Source organism: Lagopus leucura, unplaced genomic scaffold, assembly GCF_019238085.1.
Source record: "Lagopus leucura isolate 7727_CA_CO unplaced genomic scaffold, USGS_WTPT01 Super-Scaffold_100266, whole genome shotgun sequence".
NCBI lineage: Eukaryota > Metazoa > Chordata > Aves > Galliformes > Phasianidae > Lagopus > Lagopus leucura.
The window spans coordinates 343,663-361,720 of record NW_024962336.1 but is presented as its reverse complement, the minus strand read 5'-3'; the positions used below and the strand labels follow the sequence as shown (position 1 = coordinate 361,720).

Genomic DNA, 18,058 nt, shown 5'->3' with positions numbered 1-18,058 from the left:
TGCCGGCACCGGGAAGACGGGGCACACAAGTGTGAGCGCCTGCTGCCATCTGATGGCGGCTCCCAGCCATCTCACAGCTAGGAAGCCCCCCAGGGCCCCGCCTGTCCCATCCTACTGGGGCTGCGTTGCCCCTTGCTGGGGAGCACTTAGAGCCCACCTTTTCTCTTGAACAATCCCATCCCGCGGGGAGATCCCAGCGTCGGGGCTGGGTGCAGAGGGCCCCGGCAGCCGCTAGGCTGTGCTCCCGCATCTCCCACCGCCGCGCTCAGCCCTGTTGCCCCTTCCCCGCCGCAGGACCCGATCCCTCTCCCCAGCCTGAGCCGTGATACCCCCGGGTGGCAGCACCCAGCGCTGCTCCTCCGCTCGCTCCCAGCCCAGGGATGCGCTGTGAGTCACCCGCGGGCAGCGGTGGCAGCGGGAGGCCCGAGGCCACGGGGATGGCTGCCAGGGCTGCGGGGGAGGCCGTGCGGGAAGAAGAGGGGCGGTGAGTCAGGCCGCCCGGTGGGGACTTCCAAAAGGAAGTGGCTGGGCTGTGACACATCTCCAGCAGGAGGATGCTGTGAGGGTCCTGGGGCAGCTCCAGCTGTGGGACAGCTCGCTGGGTGGGGAGGGGCTGCGTGTGGGGTGAGTGTCACTGCATTGGAGGGGCTCTGGGAAGGGGCATGCAAGGCAGGAGAGCCAACCCAGTGCTAATCCGTGAGGATGGACCTGTGGGACCGCTGCCTTTCTCAGTCCTCCTGCAAGCATCCCTCACCCCACCCACCGGACACAGCTCACTGGGTGCTGCTTGCAACGTGGTGGGTCCTGGCTGCAACTTCTTTCTGTGACTCGTGCAGTATCACCCATTGGCTGCAAGCTTTTCCCAGGGCTGCATCCGCTGACCCCGCTTTGCAGTCGCACAGATGGGGATGTCTCATGGGAGGGCATCCCCTGAGTCACTCCCAGGAAAGACCAGGCTGCAAGAAAGGGTCCCAGGACCATCAATAGTCTGTATGTGGAGATGGCCAACACACCAGCTGTGTGTCACCACACTGTCACTGCCTGAGTCACAGGCTGTGTTGGGATCAGTAGGGGGCTGTGCAGCTGGCAAGGGGGACATGGCAGATCCAGAAAGAAGGGGACATGTCCCAGATCTGTGTCAGCTGCTTTAGAACTGAGTTTTGCACCAACAACTGGGGTAGCCCAGCTGTGTAGGACTCAGCACCCACACTGACCTCCATGCCCCAAAGGCTGTGGGGCCAGAGGCTGGAGCAGACCTGGGGCCGGCGGCGGGCACGCAGGCAGGCTGTTATCGGAGAGACGGGAGGCAGCCTGGGCTGCTCTCAAGTGGGCCAGTCTGATTAGTGCCTTCAAGTGCCTACAGAGTTATTCTAAGTCAAGTGGGCGTGAAGGGATCTGAGATCGCCAGCCTGGGACCGGCGTCAGGCGAGGGACCTGGTTCCCCATCACCTCTGCTCCCCACGGCTCCCAGCGGCCCTATGAGGTGCTCCCTGCTCCAGCTGCCTCTTTCTGTCCCTTACTCCCACTGCAAAAGGCTGTTTGCTCCAGCCCAGAGCAAACCTGATTTTATCTCCTGACTGCAGTTCCCTTGGCCGTGGGCCATGGTTGATTCCTCCTACGCAGGACTTGTAAAGCCCACTGAGGGACCCGTGCACAGAGCGGGCTGTGTACACTGCCACATGACATCATGTTTACGGCCCGCAGGGGCCCAAGGACATCCCCTCCCAGCGGCACTGCTCCCAGCCTGCACGAGCCATGCGCTTCCTTGCTGGCCTGCTGCTGGGCAGCATCCTGTGCTCCCTGTGCTGGGCAGAATGGGGCACAGGGAGCTGGGGGAGCAGGACCAGCCCCAGCACTGTGTTTGTCTGGGAAGAGGTGTTTTGAGCTCTGCTGGACCCCCCAGGCTTGGCTTTTCCCTATGGAGTGTGAAGAATAGAGGCTGTGCTAACACTGAGTGTGGGCTGCTCAGCAGCACAAGGTCAGGCCCTCCTCAAGTTGTTGCTCAGAGTGAAAGACCAATTTTCTCCCTCTGGGACATGGATGTTCCTGTCTCTCCCAAGACAGAACTGTTTTGTGCTGTTGCACGAAACTAAGGCTCTTGGGAAAAAGAACAGCATCCAGAGCCACAGGGGCTCTCTAAAGAGTGTTGGGCCCTCCTTTCCTTCCTTCCTTCCTTCCTTCCTTCCTTCCTTCCTTCCTTCCTTCCTTCCTTCCTTCCTTCCTTCCGTCCTTCCTTCCTTCCTTCCTTCCTTCCTTCCTTCCTTCCTTCCTTCCTTCCTTCCTTCCTTCCTTCCTTCCTTCCTTCCTTCCTTCCTTCCCTCCTTCCCTCCTTCCCTCCTTCCCTCCTTCCCTCCTTCCCTCCTTCCCTCCTTCCCTCCTTCCCTCCTTCCCTCCATATATCCCTCCCTCCCTCCATTCATCCATCCATCCCTCCATCATTCTATCCATCGTTGACCCCTGTCTGACATCCAGCCTCTCTCACACTGCACTTTGGTGTACAGGGATCTCTGAAGCTGGCAATGGAGGGTCAGAAGCATCTTGAACGCCAGCAGCGAGGATCTCTGGGGGACTCCCAAGGCCACAGAGGGAGTCTGTGAGAATCTCTGTGCCCATGGGTGCCCAAAATGTTGTCACACGGGGATGAGATGACCTCACTGAGGCATTCCTTGGGGTGCAGCATGCACAGATGTGAAGGTGTGGGCTGGGGTCTGCCCCCATGCAGCCCCTGTGTCCCGCCAGCACCTGCCCGCCCCTCCACACCATTACCCCGCGTCCGCAGAAGGGGACCTTGTTGTTTTAATAAGATCATTCTCCTCCCGCCGTGAGGTCGCAACCCCAGGCTGATGACATCACATGGTGCTGCCATGGGGACGCCGGGATGTCACAAAAACAGCGCGATGACCTCACTGCAGGAGCGGGAGATGGGGCCAGGCCGGGTTTGATCACCGATGTCCTCGGGAGCGAAAGCGGGAGGGATGCTGGGAAAAGTATGCGGCTGCTGCGCGCCGCGCTGTTTGGGTTGGAAGTGGCCACACTTTCCCCTCAGCAGGGAGGGCCAGTGCCCTCTGTTCCCCCCCATGGGCCCCCTGGTTGTGGCTGGGGGGCCACGATATCAACACGCCGCAGCTGGACCTCGAAGCACCCATGTGCCTCCGCAGCCCACGGCATCACCGCTTGGGGACCCACAGCCAATGGGGTCCTGGGCTCCCCATCTCTTCTGCACAGGGTGTAGGGATGGCTGTGTGCTCCTCAGCACCTCCCGTCATTAATTTCCATCAGTGGCCAAGAGGGTCCAGGGCGGGGGGGTGGGGGGTGGTGGCAGAGAAACACAGCGCTTTCCCCCTGATAGCAAAAATAAATACATTAAAATTCTTGCAGGAGGCAGAAGAATGCAGGACGGCAGGAAAAAATTGTTTTATAATTTGTAATAACACAAAAGCCAGAGGGGGGGGGGGGGGGAGAATGATGAGCTGTGAGAGGCGAGGGAAGGCTGAGACAAAGGGCTGGCTGTGGCAGAGAGGGCTGCTTCTTGGTGGCGGTCCCCTGAAGGATGGGGTCCTTTGTGTCCCAGTGCAGAGGAGGTGTCCTGGGGTTGCATGCTGCCATGGATCTCTGAGTGGGTCTCAGCATCACTGTGCCTCGGTTTCCCTTTCTGAATGGTGTGTCATCAGCCACATACCCCCACAGGGGACAGACAGTTCACCCCATGTCTGACACGGCAGTAGGGATGTGACAAGGCGAGCCACTGTGTGCCAGGCACGCACCTGCTGCTGAGATGGGCCCCCCCTTTTGGGGATGAAATCAAAGGGATTTTTCTGCCCTTAGGAAATCAGATAAAGGCTTCTCACCTGCCCCGTGCTCCCTTTGCGGTGCAGATGAAGGCAGCAGGGAGCTCAGGGAGGGGGACAACAGGCGTTTTCAACACAGTGGCAGATGAGCCGTGTGTCACTGCAGCACAGTGTCAGCCTCAACAGGGATGTTCCCTCCTCGGGAGCTGCCTATCCATGTGTCCCCCCTAATCTCAAGGCAACGAGGAACTCATGGGACAGATGGGATAGAAATTGGTGGTTGAAAGTGAAAGACCCCAGGAGGTGGACACGGTGCTGAAGCACAGATGCAGTCCCCAGCTCAGGTCCCTGTGTCCCCATAGATGGAGAGAGGAGAGCTCGAGACTGGTCACCACCCCATGGGTGCAGAGCTGGAGGCAAGAGGACAAGGGGAACCTGGGCTGAACCCTGGGTAATTGTTCCCAAGGCTGTCTGGGGGAGTTAAAATTGAGGTGGGAGCCTATGGGCATTGGCCATCCCATCTCCAGCCCTGTCGTGTACTTCTGCTCCCTCCTCAGCCCCTCACCTCCTCCTGCCCAGGATAGGTCCTGATGCCTGCTTGAAGCCATGCTGGGGGCTGCCTTTCTCCCAGCCTCAGCTGCACCTGAGATGAGATCACCTTTACCAAGCTGCTTCCCCCCATGCTCCTCTCCTGTACCTTCTCTGCTCTGTTTGCTCCTGGGGAGCTCCTTGTCCTGTCACCCCTTTACCCCAGGGGTGGCTCTGCGGAGTACGAGTGGATCTGAGTGCTGAGAGGCACTTGAGGGTGTCTCTTGTCATGGTTCCCAGCTGAGACAGCCTGATGCAACGCCAGTAGTGCCAGGTTTGTGCCAGGCAGACCCCACTGGAGAGAGGAAACCAGGGCACCGCAGGGTTGCCAGGTGTGGGCAGTGGGCACTGGGCAGGGGTGCAAGAGGAAGTGGACACCTCGAGGGCAGGCTGGACAAGCCAGAGCAGTTCTAGGAGCCCGGGTGAGGCTGTGCCAAGCACGGCAACGGGGACGTGGTGACAGGCAAGCCGCTGCCACCGTCCGTGCCCACGCCGTGCCCAAGCTCTGCGTGCACGGATCTGCGTTTGGCATCCCGGAGCCCCCCCGCCCGGCCCGCCCTGTCCGTCCCCCCGGGCTCCGGTTTCCCTGTCGGAGGCAGATGCTTTCGCAGCCCTGTCCCTCCTCCTCCTCCTTCTGCGGAGCAGCCTCCTCGCCGCGCTCCAGCCGCCCGGAGGTGCCTGCCCAGCCCGGCCCCCCCCCCCCGGCCCCGCTGCGCCGGGCTGGCGGAGGGAGGCAGCGGGCAACCCCGCAGCCCTCCGGGGGCTCGGAGGGGGCTCGGCTCTCCCGACTGGCCCCCAACCTTGGCAGAATGTTGCCCCGCTCTCGGACCCAGCTGGGGCTCTTCTTCGTCCTCCTCTGCCCCGCCAATATCATCGGGCTCTGGTGGTGAGTATAGGGCATCCTGGGGGGGCTGACGGGGAGGGGGATTGCCGGAGGTTTCGCTGGATCGGGGACTGAGCCCTCGAGTAACTGCTTCGGTGGGGACAGCGGTGGGGCAGAGCCAATCTATGGGGTGTGCGCTGCCTGGTTTGGGGTCCCCATAACCGGTGTCGGGGGGCAGAACTGCAGAGGGTTTGGGGACGAGGCCTCTCCCCCACAGCCTCTCCCCGCACCCCGAGCACTGAGTGCCTTCGGGGCAGGGAGGGGCCTCCAGACCCCTCCAATAAGTCAACTTTAATTAAAAGCCCGAGGGTCCCCACGGCGTCCCCTGGCCGCGGCGGGGACAAAACCCCCGTTTGTAGTGGTGCCTTCATCAAAGGCAGCAGGAACGGTGCCTCGCAGGATCCCGGAGGGGGTGGGGGATTCATTACAGAGCTGGGACCCAGCCTCGGAAAGCCCAGGTATCTGTCGAAACATGAACTATTTAAATCTATTAAGAATTTCACCCAGCCTGTCTTTATCCGGTTTTAAGTGCTTAGATTCCAGCTCCCCGGCGTGCCGTCCGGGCTATCATTCATTATCTGAGGCTATTCGTCTCCACATTGTCACACTCTTTTGACCCCTAAAATAAAGTTTTCCGTAAGCCTTTCCCCTCCCGTTCCCCCGCACTCCCGGCACCGATTTATTCCGCAGCTCCATCCCCTCCACCAGCGCGGGCAAAGCGGAGGAGTGCGGGGGGGAGGGGGGGGGGGCTCAGTGGGTACAGATGGTGCCGGCGTTGTGCTGGCAGAGTTGCTGGGTAAGGGGTTAAATCGGGTCGTGGCAGGGTTTCGGCGCAGAAAGCCCCGGCAGAGTACGTTGCGTGCCGCACTCCCTGCTCCCCACCGCTCGCCTCCGGACATCTGCGCCATCCCGGGGCACGCTCCCTCCCGCCGGCTGAGCGCTGCGTTATTTCCTTGGCTCGCTCTCAGCCCGCTGCTTTGCGCACGCAAAAGACTGTCCCTCCATCCGTCCCGGGGTTTGGTGGCGGCGGGAGAGCTTCTCTTTGCTGTCCCTCGTGTGCGGGGGTCTCGGCTTTATGCCTTTGCACAAGAACGCTGAGGGCTGAGAAAGAGCATCCTTACTGCAGTCGGGTGTCCTCAGGGGGATCGCTGAAGATACAGGCACGCTCATCCCCTGTGCACTGCACCCCTATGTCTGAGGAGAGGCAGGGGGACAGAGGGACAGGCAGACACACAGACCTTCTGCATTCAGAAGGGAGAGTGGTGTCAACAGGGAAGCTGTGCCATCGTGCTGCAGGGCACTGTTTGCACCAGGCTGTAGTCTTAGGAACCCAAGGCATATTCAGGGCAAGATTTTGGCTGAGAGGATTTGTGCTTGTGTCCAGTCTGTGCAGCTGCCCCCGGCCACTCACACAGCTGTTCCTGCTGATGTGTCACCACTGCTGCTGGCTCCCGCTCACCTGCAGCCCCCCAGCCGACCAAATTGTTCTTAGAGGCATTTTGGGGTGAATGAAGTCAGGAGATAAAAGAAACAGCCCCAGCATCAGAGCAAGGAAGAAAAGAATCCCCAGCATCTGCAGTGCCTTGGTCTGTCTGTTGGCACCCATGGGCTCCCTCTGCTGCACCCTACCAAGGGATTCGTGGTCCCTCTCCTCAGAGCCACCCACTGTGGGCTCCGTGCACCAGCAGCCTCCTGTTTTGCTCAGCCACCTGACCAGCACCACACTGGTACACAGCACGGCTGAGCCTGTAAGGGCAGGCTGCTGGGCTGGCATGCTCTGGGTGAGCACTGTGAGTCACTTGCTGAGCTCAATGACCCACAGTCGCCACCCGGCTGCCCTCAGCCCCCCAGTGCCTGCAGGCCATTCCGGGCATGCCCCAACCCTGGCACGGACAGTGTGGGTGCCCTGTCCTGCAGGGCAGTCACACTGAGCAAACACCCCTTTCTTCCCATCCCAAGGTACTCCAGGCTTGGTCACAGCTTTGTGGCCACCACCTCCTTGGGTGCGTGCTCCAGGAGCTCAGCTCTCAGTGCTTGTATCCCACAGCTCTTTTCTCCACAAACGGGTGCAGGAAAACCTCTGGGCTCAGGGGCTTGGCTGGACACCACAGGTTGCTGAAGCTTTGAGCTGGGATAGAGACATGGGTGCAAGGCAAACTGCGCCTTCACCATCCTGCAGAAGGGTCCCACATTTCCTCCATGCACATTATCTGGTGCACTGAAACTCAAAGCACAGCCAGCATCCTCTTTGCTAGGAGACATCCCTATGCCCCTGCTTCATACTGCATGTCAGTAGCACAGCCCCAGGCCAGTGGGATGGGAATATGCCCTGTTGGGAAGGAGTAGGGAAGCTAAATACAACACTGATGTGCACCTTAGCATCCCTGGAGCATCCCCCCATCACCTGCCTGCAAACCAGGACCCCACGGACTCTCCTTGTGCATAGTGCCTAGCACAGGAGCCCTGCTCCATGCTGTCCAGGGTGCCTGAGGGGTGAGCAGGATTTGTATCAGGTCCTTCAGCCTAAGATTTTGGTTCGGAACTGGGCTGGAGTCTCCATCACCCTGAGGACAGGGCTTGTACCAGAAGCTGCAACTTGGGCTTCCTGAGCATCCCTGGGTGCAGACTCTGGGACCCAACGGGGTGGCAGCTGCATGTCAGTGGGGAAGAAGGTTTTTAGGGAAGGTCCAGGTCCTCTGCCATGCCTCATTTTCCCCTTTTGGTAATAGGGGCTGAATCCCTCGCTAGGAAGCACTGCAAAAATCACTGCAGTCTGCATTCTGAGGGGCTGCCACTATGTGCCATTCCAGCAGTGGGCGCACAGATGCTGCGGGGGTACTGAGCTCAGAGAGGGGCTGCAGAAGTGAGGTGCCCTGGGTGGGCTGGGGGGGGACACTGGCGACCCAGCTTCATCACCAGGGCAGGGGGAGGAGTGCCCGGCGGCAGAGGTGGGGCACCTTAATTGTAGATGCGGGAGGCCTTGGAGCAGGACAAGCTCAGGCAGATCTGGGCCCCGTGCTGGAGCCCTTGCCAAAGCAGTAGCAGTTTGGCAGCATTTTTCTTGCCCTCGTCCCCCCCCCCCCCCAGCCCCACAAAGCAAAACAGCTCTTGGGCTCCCAGCGGCTTCCCCTCACAAAAAAGCAGAGCCCAGCGGAAATTAATATTGCACCGGACTTAGGCAGCCCATCCCATGCCTCGCTGGGTCGGCCGGGGCTGACGGCCAGGGGTGGGGACCCCCGCGGTGCCGCTGGGGTCGAGCGCTCCCCATCCTGCCGGCCCCTCTGATCCAGCACGGCCGGGGTGAGCCACAGTTCAGCATTTGATCTGAGGGCCCGAGGGCTCGTGCATCGTTTTTATAAGACGTACAAAGAGTCCTTGCTTAATGAAAGTCCCATCCCCAGCTCCCCTTCTTCCCCACCCCGCTGGATCAGCCAGACGAGCCTTCCCAGGCTGGGATGGGAGCTTGAATGTCCATATGGATATCGTGGGGTGGGATAGGATGGGACAGGATGGGATTAGATGGGATGAGATGGGGTGGGATTGGATGGGACAGGCTGCCCACATGCCTCAGTTTCCCCATATGCAGATGACTTAGGAAGGAACTGGGCATTGCTGTCCCATGAGGCTCCTCCAGTTGCCCACCAAAAGGACACCAAACTGTGGGCTCTGAGCTCCCCAGCAGGCCCATGGACTTGCCTCAGTTTCTCTGCTGGCAGCCAGATTCACGGGCTGCGCATTGCTTTAGTCCTTTAAACGTCTGGCCGAAGTATCAGGGCCCATTTTCCTGGCTGAAAAGACATGTCAACCCACACCCAGCCCTGCTCACAACGTCCCCATCCCAACCTCTGTCCCTATCTGTTCCAGGGATGGGTCAGCCTGATCCAGAGTAGGTGTGGAGCAAGGGCAGCCTGCGCAGAGCTCGCACCCCAAAACTAGGCTGTAGGAGGGACTTTGTGGTTCCTGCAGCCTGGTGTCCCATACACAGCCCCCAAGCTGAGAGAGGGAGAGAAAAAAGGAAACCCAGGACATACTTAAACACAGAGATTCATCTTGTGATTTTTGAGCCCCTGGGGCTTGGCCAGACTATAAAGGCTTGTCTGGGTTTGGAAGCGGCACTCAGCAGCAAGTGGGGCTGCACCCAAAAACACGGCCTGGGAGCTTTCACTTCAGGAGGGGAGGGGGATGGCATGCAGTGCCTGGGATGGGACACTGCTGGCACAGGGATGAGAGGATCTGGCTTGCACACTGGGGCACAGCAGCTTCCCTTTGCAATTCAGGTGGCCCAGGGCCATGTGCCGGCCAGAGGTAACAGGCACTGTGGGACAGGCAGCGTGGGCAGGAGGCTGTCAGCACATGGCATGCCCGCCCTCTGCCCGAGGCACTGCTGGGCCATTGCCCACCCCTGCACGGGGCACGGGGCACGGTGCCGGCAGCTGTGCAGCTGTGTGAGGGCACTCTGGGCAAAATGTGTGGGGGAAGTACAGGAATTTCTGTAGCCGGCGGCGTGCCGTTGTGCTCAGGCTTTGCCTTCCAGCCTGAGATGCATGCGCCGCTCTCCAGCTGTGCTGGCGAGGAGCTGCTTTTGGCAGGGCCCCAGCTGAGACTTGCCCTCCCGCGCTGGGATCAGCAGAGCCAGCACCACTTTCCAGCCCCACAGCTTGGGCTCTGCCCCATCCCCATCCGGCTCTGCAGGGCACAGCATCCCCCATACGCTGGGTGTCCCCAGCGGTGGATCCGGCCATGCCTGGTGCTGGTTTTGCTCTGCTCACTGTCCCTCCTGCAGGGCAGTGGGGAGCCCCCTGGTCATGGACCCCAACAGCATCTGCCGCAAGACGAAGCGGCTGGCAGGGAAGCAGGCGGAGCTGTGCCAGCTGGAGCCAGAGATCGTGCAAGAGGTGGCCAAGGGCACCAAGCTGGGCGTGCGGGAGTGCCAGTACCAATTCCGCTTCCGCCGCTGGAACTGCACTAGCCACAGCAAGTACTTCGGCAAGATCCTGCAGCAGGGTAAGGTCCAGCTTCACAACTCCTAAAAAACCACAGCCCCCGGGCTTTGCACCTCCTGGCACAACTGGGGCAGAGCTGGAGCGTGTGGATGTGTGTGCACGCAGAGGGGGTTGCTCAGAGCTCTGTGGTGCAGCCAAGCTGCCGGGACATGTCTCCCTGTGTTGTAATGAAGCAATTAGCGATGCTCCCAGACAGCGCGGGGCTGCGCACAGCCCAAGAATGCACCCTCGTCTGGCAGTGATTTACTGCTCCCTCAGGACCCCGCTATGTGGGGAGGGGAGGGGGCCTGGGTGGGAGGTGGCCCTGCAGGTGCCTAGACCATGCAAACCCCTTGTCCTGCCCCTGGGGCATCACCTCTGTGTGCACTTCCCGTGCCTGAGGCATGGCTGTAGGGCAGGATGAGCCAAACCCATCCATTGGTCTAACCCAACACCAGTGCAACACCAGGGTAGGGGGCTGAGCAGTCAAGAGGAGGGGAGAGTGCTGTGCTAGCAGGATCACTTCCATGGGCATCGGTCCCACATCAGTCCCTGTGCTGGGAGGAGCATGGGTGCTGGTGCAAGACAAGGAATCTGCTCTTGGAGCTGATTGCTGGGGACAGGAGGGACAGCTGTTCCCTAGTGTGCAGCTGGAAAAGCATCAATGTGCCCAGTTCCCTTTCTTCTCACAGACTCCCCCAATTCTGAGAGCATTTCAGGGCATGGGATGTGGAAACAGCCCTCCTGCAGGCCACGTGTGCTGTCCTTCCCTCCCTGGCCCATCCTCGGCACCACACAGCATTCCCCTGCAGCACTGCAAGGATACATCCCCTGGCCAGCTGTGTCCCAGCTGTAGGGAGTGAGTGACAGTGCAGGGCTAGGGGGGCAACCTGAGAGCTGCTGGGGTTGGCAGTGAGCAAGCAGCTGTGCATGTGTGCAGGGATGGGGTCACCATGAGAACGTGTCACACATCTCCATCACATGTGTGATATGTTGGTGGGTCAGGATGCATGTGGGACACGGTGCAGCAATGCTGCTGGGGCTGCTCCTGGCAGGATGAGGCTCCCAAATTTTGCCACAGATATGAGGAGACACTGCGTTCCTGCTTCTGTTATCAGAGTTGACTCCAGTGACCATGCTGGTGCACCTCCCCAAATCCCCTTTCCCTCTCTATATGGATTGCAAAAAGAGTTACATCTGCCATTGCCCTTCCCCTCTGTCCCCATGCCACCCTAATTAAATGTGTCCCCACCCCCTGCCAGCCCTGCCCTGGCAGCCACCTGGCACAGGGTAACCCATGAGCCCCCCAGCATGGTGCTGCACCCCTGCTGCCAGAATCCCCCGCTGGCTGCGGCTGTGAGCGGCAGGTCCGGGCAGGGGAAGGATGCTTGGAATTTGTGTCCCGGAGCAGAGAGAGACAAGAGCAAATACTAATAATAAATAATCCTGCGGGGTGGAGGCTGTGCTGGAGCAGGGAGGGGGGTGGGCAGAGACCCATGGCAAAGCGAGTATGGGGGGGAGCAGGCAGGATGGCATCCTCACTGTCACCTCGCACCACGTCCCCTTCTGTCCCCCTGCAGACATCCGGGAGACAGCCTTCGTGTACGCCATCACGGCGGCTGGGGTCAGCCACGCCATCACACAGGCCTGCAGCATGGGCGAGCTGCTGCAGTGTGGCTGTGAGCTGACACGGAGCCGGGCACCCCCATCACCCACGGCCGGGCCGGGCACCGAGGGCACAGCCTGGGAATGGGGGGGCTGTGGGGACGACGTGCAGTTTGGCTATGAGAAGTCGCAGCAGTTCATGGACGCCAAGAGCAAGAAGGGGAAAAATGACATCCGTGCACTCATTGATCTGCATAACAATGAGGCTGGGCGCTTGGTAAGGCTCCATGCACACCCTGCTCTCTTTAGCATCACCTTACACTCCTTTGGGTCATCATCCCTACAGACCCCAATACGGTCTGGAAGTCCTTTGGGACTTCTGTCCATCCTCTCCTGGGTGATATCATTAGACTGGGTATGCAGGGATACAGGGATGAAAGAATACAGGGGTGCTGGGATTCTGGGATGCAGGGATGTAGGGATGCTGAGATGCAGGGAGGTTGGGAGGTATGGATGCTGGGATGCCGAGATGCTGAGATACTGAGATGCAGGGATGCTGGGGTGCAGGGAGGTGGGTACCAGGGGAATAGCAGGGACTCAGCACTGCCGTCTGTCCACAGGCAGTGCGCAGCTACATGAGGACAGAGTGCAAATGCCACGGGCTCTCGGGCTCCTGCACGCTGCGCACCTGCTGGCGCAAGATGCCCCATTTCCGCGAGGTGGGTGACCGCCTGCTTGAGCGCTTCAACGGCGCCTTCAAGGTGATGGGGGGCAATGATGGGAAGACCCTCATCCCGGTGGGCGACAACATCAAACCTCCCGACAAGCAGGACCTCATCTACTCGGCCGACTCACCCGATTTCTGCTCTGCCAACCGCAAGACGGGCTCGCTGGGCACGCGGGGCCGCGTCTGCAACAGCACGGCCATGGACACAAGCGGCTGCGACCTGCTGTGCTGCGGGCGCGGGCACCGTGATGAGACCGTGGTGCTGGAGGAGAACTGCCTGTGCCGCTTCCACTGGTGCTGCGTGGTTCAGTGCCGCAAGTGCTCCGTCCGCCAGGAGCTCAGCCTCTGCATCTGATGGCCTCTCCGTGGGGCGGGGACACTTGGGGGGCCGCTCCCAGGATGGTGCCGAGGGCACAGGGACACAGAGACGTGATGCAGTGGGACCTTATGGGCTGGGGGACTGTGAGCCCAGCTCTGCGGTTGGATGTCCCTGCAGCGTGGGGACACTACCCAGCATCCCCACGGCCCTGCAGTGGGGCCGCAGTGCAGAGCTTCGTCTAATAAAGCTATTTAAAGCCGGTGTGCCCTCTGCTCACCTCTCCCAGCAGGCACCGCCACCTGCCCCAACACTGTGGTGATGGGTTTTGTGCATGTTGCCGGCATCCTCTGTTCTTCTCAACTGCCTCCAGCCACCTCCGCTGCAGGGCCTGGCATGGCAGAGCCCCATGCAGTGCCGCTGGCACCTTGGGGTTGGTGGCATGCGAGGCATTTGCTTGGCGTGCCATGGGCCACGTGCAGCCTCACCTGGGTGGCACAGTGCCAGGCAGGGCTGGGGAACCTGAGCAGCCCATACCCTGCTGGGCAAATGCGGGGCAAGAAGCAGCAGCAATGCCCACCAGCAGACCCTGGCGACACGCTCCTTGTCCACCCCATCCATCAATGAGAAATCAGGGTGTTGCTGAACCATTAAATTGGCCCAGGGAGCACTGGGGCGGAAGCATCTACATGTCAACTGCAGCTTTAGAGTTGGAAATTCCCTCCTGGCTCCAGGAGAGGGGCGGCACACGGGGCTCCCGGGAACTCCCGGCCGCATGCACGGCCCTGGAGCACATGGGTGTGTGTGCCAAGGTGCGTGTGTGAACAGGCAGCTGCAGTGTGCACGCTCAGGTTGCACGCCCACTCATGGTCATGCCTGCACGTGGGCATACGATTCCATGCGCACACTCTTCGCTGTGTGTGTGAGAATCTTGTGTGTGTGCAAAAGGTTTGCCCACGTGGCTCCATGCATGTCCGTCAGTGCACGGCAAATTGTCGGCATGTGTTTGTCGGTGACCCCATGTGTTTGCTTGCATGTATCTTAGCTCTGTGTCACCGCTGCTCTCCCTCTGCACCGTCCCAGTTGCTCTGAATGCTGACTCGCTGGGAGATGTCAGAGTGCAGAGGCTGTGCTGTGGCTGGGAACACTGTTCCTTGGCTACATCCCAGTCTTCCACAATCTGCTTTCCCCGGGGGCTGCCTCAGTTTTCCTGCAATGGGCTGAACGCTCATGGCACTGGAAGACTGGATGCCACCTAGAGCCTGGGGAAGGCAGGATGCTGTTGTATGGGGTCTGACCTGTATCCTCCCTGCCATTGCCCCAGAGGTTGAAAACCCCAAAAGCCAGAAACGTAGAGGGAGAGGAACCTGGAAAACCAAGATCCCAGCGTCCTGGGAAACCTCATTTCCCTAGCAGCTCCCAAATGCCCAGCAGTGCCCCGGGGCTCCCTAGATCCTCTCCTCTCCAGACCCTTAGAGAGCCTCCCGTAACCCCCAAAGCCCCGCAGCATCCCTACCGTAGCCGTGGCAACGCGGGATGTGCGATGCGGGACGGGGCGCTTTGCGGGGCGCCGGACGGCCGCTAGGGGGAGCCACGGCCCGGCCGGGGGAGGCTGGGGTGCGTGGGGATGTATGGGGGTGGGCACGGGATGGTTGTGTATGGAGGGACATGGTGGGGTGTGGGGGGGAATGATCGCAGATCTTGGTGCTGGGCAGTGCAACTGCAAAGCTTCTGAAGGGAAAAAGGGAAGTAGATAGTATTTTGTTAAAAATAATAACAATGCCCAAGTGCTGCAATGTTAATGGCTTCATTTTTATTTATTTGCTTTTCGAATGGGATGAGCACAATTTTCCCTTCAATTGCTTGAGCTGAAAACAGCCAGACAGATTAATTCAATCAAACTTGGGGAAAAAAAAAATCCCGTCTGGACAGAGACCAAAAAATAGAATGTTTTGGCAAAAAAAAAAAAAAGCTTTTTAGGAAAGTTTGTAGTAATACAGACAGGGGGAGGATCCAAGCCCGGATAGTGGCTTGGCTGAGGGAAAGCTCAGATGGCAGCACCCAAAAACATCCACAACCTCTGAGAAGTCCCAGCCAGAGCTCCCACCGCCCTGGCAGTGCTCTCCTGAGGGTCCCCACGTCCTCCCAGCCCCTCCAGGCACCTGCTGCCACCACCCTGCTCTGTCCCTGCTCTCTCCAGCTCCAGGGACAGGTGTCATGCCAGCGACAGCCATGGGACCCCATCCATTTTGAGCTGCCCAGCACATCCCCAGCCCTATGACCCCATCACCACCCCAGCCACCAGCACGGCCCTTTGGGATGTGCTCTTCCTGCCAGAAGCAGGGCTCTGGGCTCACTGCCACATGGGTCCTCTTCCCAGCCTTACCAGCATCCCGACTCGCAGGCTGTCTCAGCCCCTGGCAGCTGGGCGGACAGGCTGGGCTGGCTGTTTGGCCGGGTGGCTCGCACCTGAGTCATGGCAAGCAGCCCCAGGCAGGTCGCCGGCCATGAGCCAGGGGGAGGGCAGTGATGCTGGAGGCTCTGTGGTGAGTAATGCCACTGCCAGGGGCATGGTCATCCCGTTCCCACCCCAAACATTGACTCATGCAGTCGTCACTCCAGTCCCATAGGCAGGGGAAGTAGGAAGATGGTGAGGAGTGAGCTGCATGGGTTCCTTCCTCCCCCTCCTCCTGCTCCAGGTCCCCATGCTGCTGGCATCAGGCTGATGCTGGTGCACCTGTCCTGATGCTTCTCCACCACCATCCATCCAGCTCCACCACACTCAGGGATTCCCTGGTGCTCCCTCCTGCACTGACCTCTATGAGATTGTCTATGGACATCCCAAATCCCCATGGGTACCACAGAGTCCAGTGCCAAAACCTGGAATGGTTCTGGTTCTCTGAGCTGTACGGCTTAGGGATAGATTGTCCCAAAGCAGAAGGGGCTAAAGAGTCTGAGGTTGCCCAGAAGAGCTGTGGATGTACCATCCCTGCAGTGCTCAAGGCCAGGTTGGATGTGGCTCTGGGCACGCTGATATATTGAGAGATGCTTCCATGGCATTGGGGTTGGATAAGATTTTCATGGACCTTTCCAAAGCGCAAAGAGAAAGAAGTGTGTGGGGGGGCACCTTGGTTGGGCAGGGGGGTGGGAAGGACAGAGAGGGAGGGAGGGAGAGAGGTGTGTGTGTGGTGAGGGGTGGATAGCTGTTTCCAATCCCCTGCATAGAGCACCTGCTCATGTACCACAAAAAGTGCTGAAGTGTTTTACCCCAGGCAGTGCAGCCCACAGTGCCCTGTGCCAGCACTTTTCTTGCCAGCCTTGTGCCCTCTGCATACAGCCCTGCTTGGAGGGGCCCGATCCTGTTCCATGGGCTCTTATCCATGGTTCCCAAGCCAATGACAAATGCTTAATCCTGTGATTAAGGGCTTTGCTGGCTCACCCGGCTCTCCCTCAGCACAGGAACGTTGTTGGGACAGGAGGATCAACCTTCCCCCCATCCACCTCTGCTGCCAGCACCGAATTGGTGGGATGTGGGGCTCCTCCCGCAGTCAGTGGGAGCATGTGGGTGAGATGCACGCTCTTGGAAGCGGTTATGTCGTTAGGGGCTGGAGGAGGATGAAAGCGTTCCCCCCTCTGGTTTGCCTTGGCACTGATTTGTATGCAGGATCCTAGCGAGCGCACAAACATCTGCGCCACCGCAGCCCATGCACTGGGGACCCTGGAACTGCGGGAGACGCTTTCCACGGGCTCTGCCCCTGCAGTACGGACCTCAGTGGGGATGCCACCCCTGGTTCCCACAGTCTCCACGGGAAACGGCACAGCCTTGGGGCCCAGCACCAGCTCGCAGCTCATTGCCCAAAGGAAATGCGTTTTCCTCCCCGATGCAAACAGGAACCGACACGCCGGCGAAGCTGGCAGCCCCCGCCAGCGCAGCTGTGCCGGCACAGAGACACGCGGTGTCCGCCTGGGGGGAGCACGCAGCCGGCTGCCGGCGCGGCGTGGGCTGTGGTGGCTGGGGACAGCGGGAGCTGCGGGGCACTGCCTGCCCCTCCCGGCCACCTGCACCTGTTAGCGCCCAAGGGGCTTCATGGCAGGGAACTGAGCTCAGGGGACAGCACTGTCTCCACTGCCAGGATGAGACGCGCTAAAGCAGACGATGCCCACTGACAGCCCACTACACGTGGCTCTCTCTGTGCGTGCTCACTCCATGCCCCATTTGTTTACCCTCTGCCACGCACACTCCCCCGTGCAACACACACCCAACTCACTCTGCACTCACCAACACTCCGCAAGAACAGCATTCACACCAAGCACATGCTCATGCCACCAGCTGCACGCAGCTGCCGTACACTCCACACACATTCACCCCCACTTCACCTTCTCCACGCTCCTCGCACACTCACCATGCACACTCACTGCACCATGCACAACCCATGCAGGATACACACTTCCCCTTATCACACACTCACTCGTGCTGTGTACACTCCCCCCACACCCTATGCGTGCTCACTCTGTGTTACAAACACTCCTCTGTACTCACGAATTCACTGCCCGTGCCCCATGCACACCCACCCACACCCCGTGCACTCACCTGCACTTTGTGCACACTCACACCGTGCACACTCACCCCACACTCTGCATACGTCCACCCCAAGTCACGCACACTGCCACGCTCTATGCACACCCTTTGCACACTCACCCAACTCCTCGTGCACTCACCCATGCCCACGGGCTCCTGCCCTGTGCGCACTCCTCGGTCTCCTCGCACATTCACCTTGTGCCCCGTTCACCAACGTCTGCGCACACGACCCCCGCACCCCTCACGCCCCGCTCGCTCCCCACGCACCCTTTCCCATCCCGCACGCCTCATCCCGGCTCCCCGCACGCTCTTCCCCGCTCCGTGCCCGCTCCCCCCGCGCCTCCCGCTCCCTCCCCGCCAGGCTGCGTGCGACACGCCGCCTCCCCGCCCCGCTGCCACCCTCTCTGCCCCGTCCTTCCCCCGCGGGCTCCTGTCTGGACGTGTCGGGACTCGGGCTTCGGGCGCTGAGTAATGCTCGGCGCAGCGCGATCCCAGGCAGAGCCGCCGCCGCCGCCGCTCCGCGCCCAGCGTTGCCGGGGCGCTCCGGCCGCGACCCTGCCCGCTCGGCCCGGCGACACCGGCGGGGGGCG

At 60.4% G+C, this 18,058-nt stretch overlaps 1 protein-coding gene across 2 annotated transcripts; it reads left to right on the top strand.

Annotated features, from left to right (window-relative positions):
* The first annotated feature begins 5,107 nt into the window (after window positions 1–5,107).
* Window positions 5,108–13,153, top strand: WNT6 (Wnt family member 6). 2 transcript variants are annotated; one of them, XM_042890574.1, is made up of 4 exons: window positions 5,108–5,262; window positions 10,043–10,263; window positions 11,822–12,123; window positions 12,467–13,153. In XM_042890574.1, the coding sequence occupies exons 1-4, from the start codon at window positions 5,186–5,188 to the stop codon at window positions 12,926–12,928; spliced, it is 1,062 nt and encodes a 353-aa protein (XP_042746508.1). In that variant the 5' UTR covers window positions 5,108–5,185; the 3' UTR covers window positions 12,929–13,153. The 2 variants fall into 2 exon arrangements, with proteins under 2 accessions (XP_042746508.1, XP_042746509.1); XM_042890575.1 differs by having other exon boundaries at window positions 5,186–5,262; window positions 10,048–10,263.
* Window positions 13,154–18,058: the final 4,905 nt, after the last annotated feature.

Excerpts from the sequence above, each read along its gene's own strand:
- WNT6 (XM_042890574.1), top strand. The coding sequence starts at position 5,186 with ATGTTGCCCCGCTCTCGGACCCAGCTGGGGCTCTTCTTCGTCCTCCTC. Across the intron at positions 10,264-11,821 it reads CGGCAAGATCCTGCAGCAGG|ACATCCGGGAGACAGCCTTC; the intron begins GTAAGGTCCAGC and ends GTCCCCCTGCAG. Across the intron at positions 12,124-12,466 it reads ACAATGAGGCTGGGCGCTTG|GCAGTGCGCAGCTACATGAG; the intron begins GTAAGGCTCCAT and ends GTCTGTCCACAG.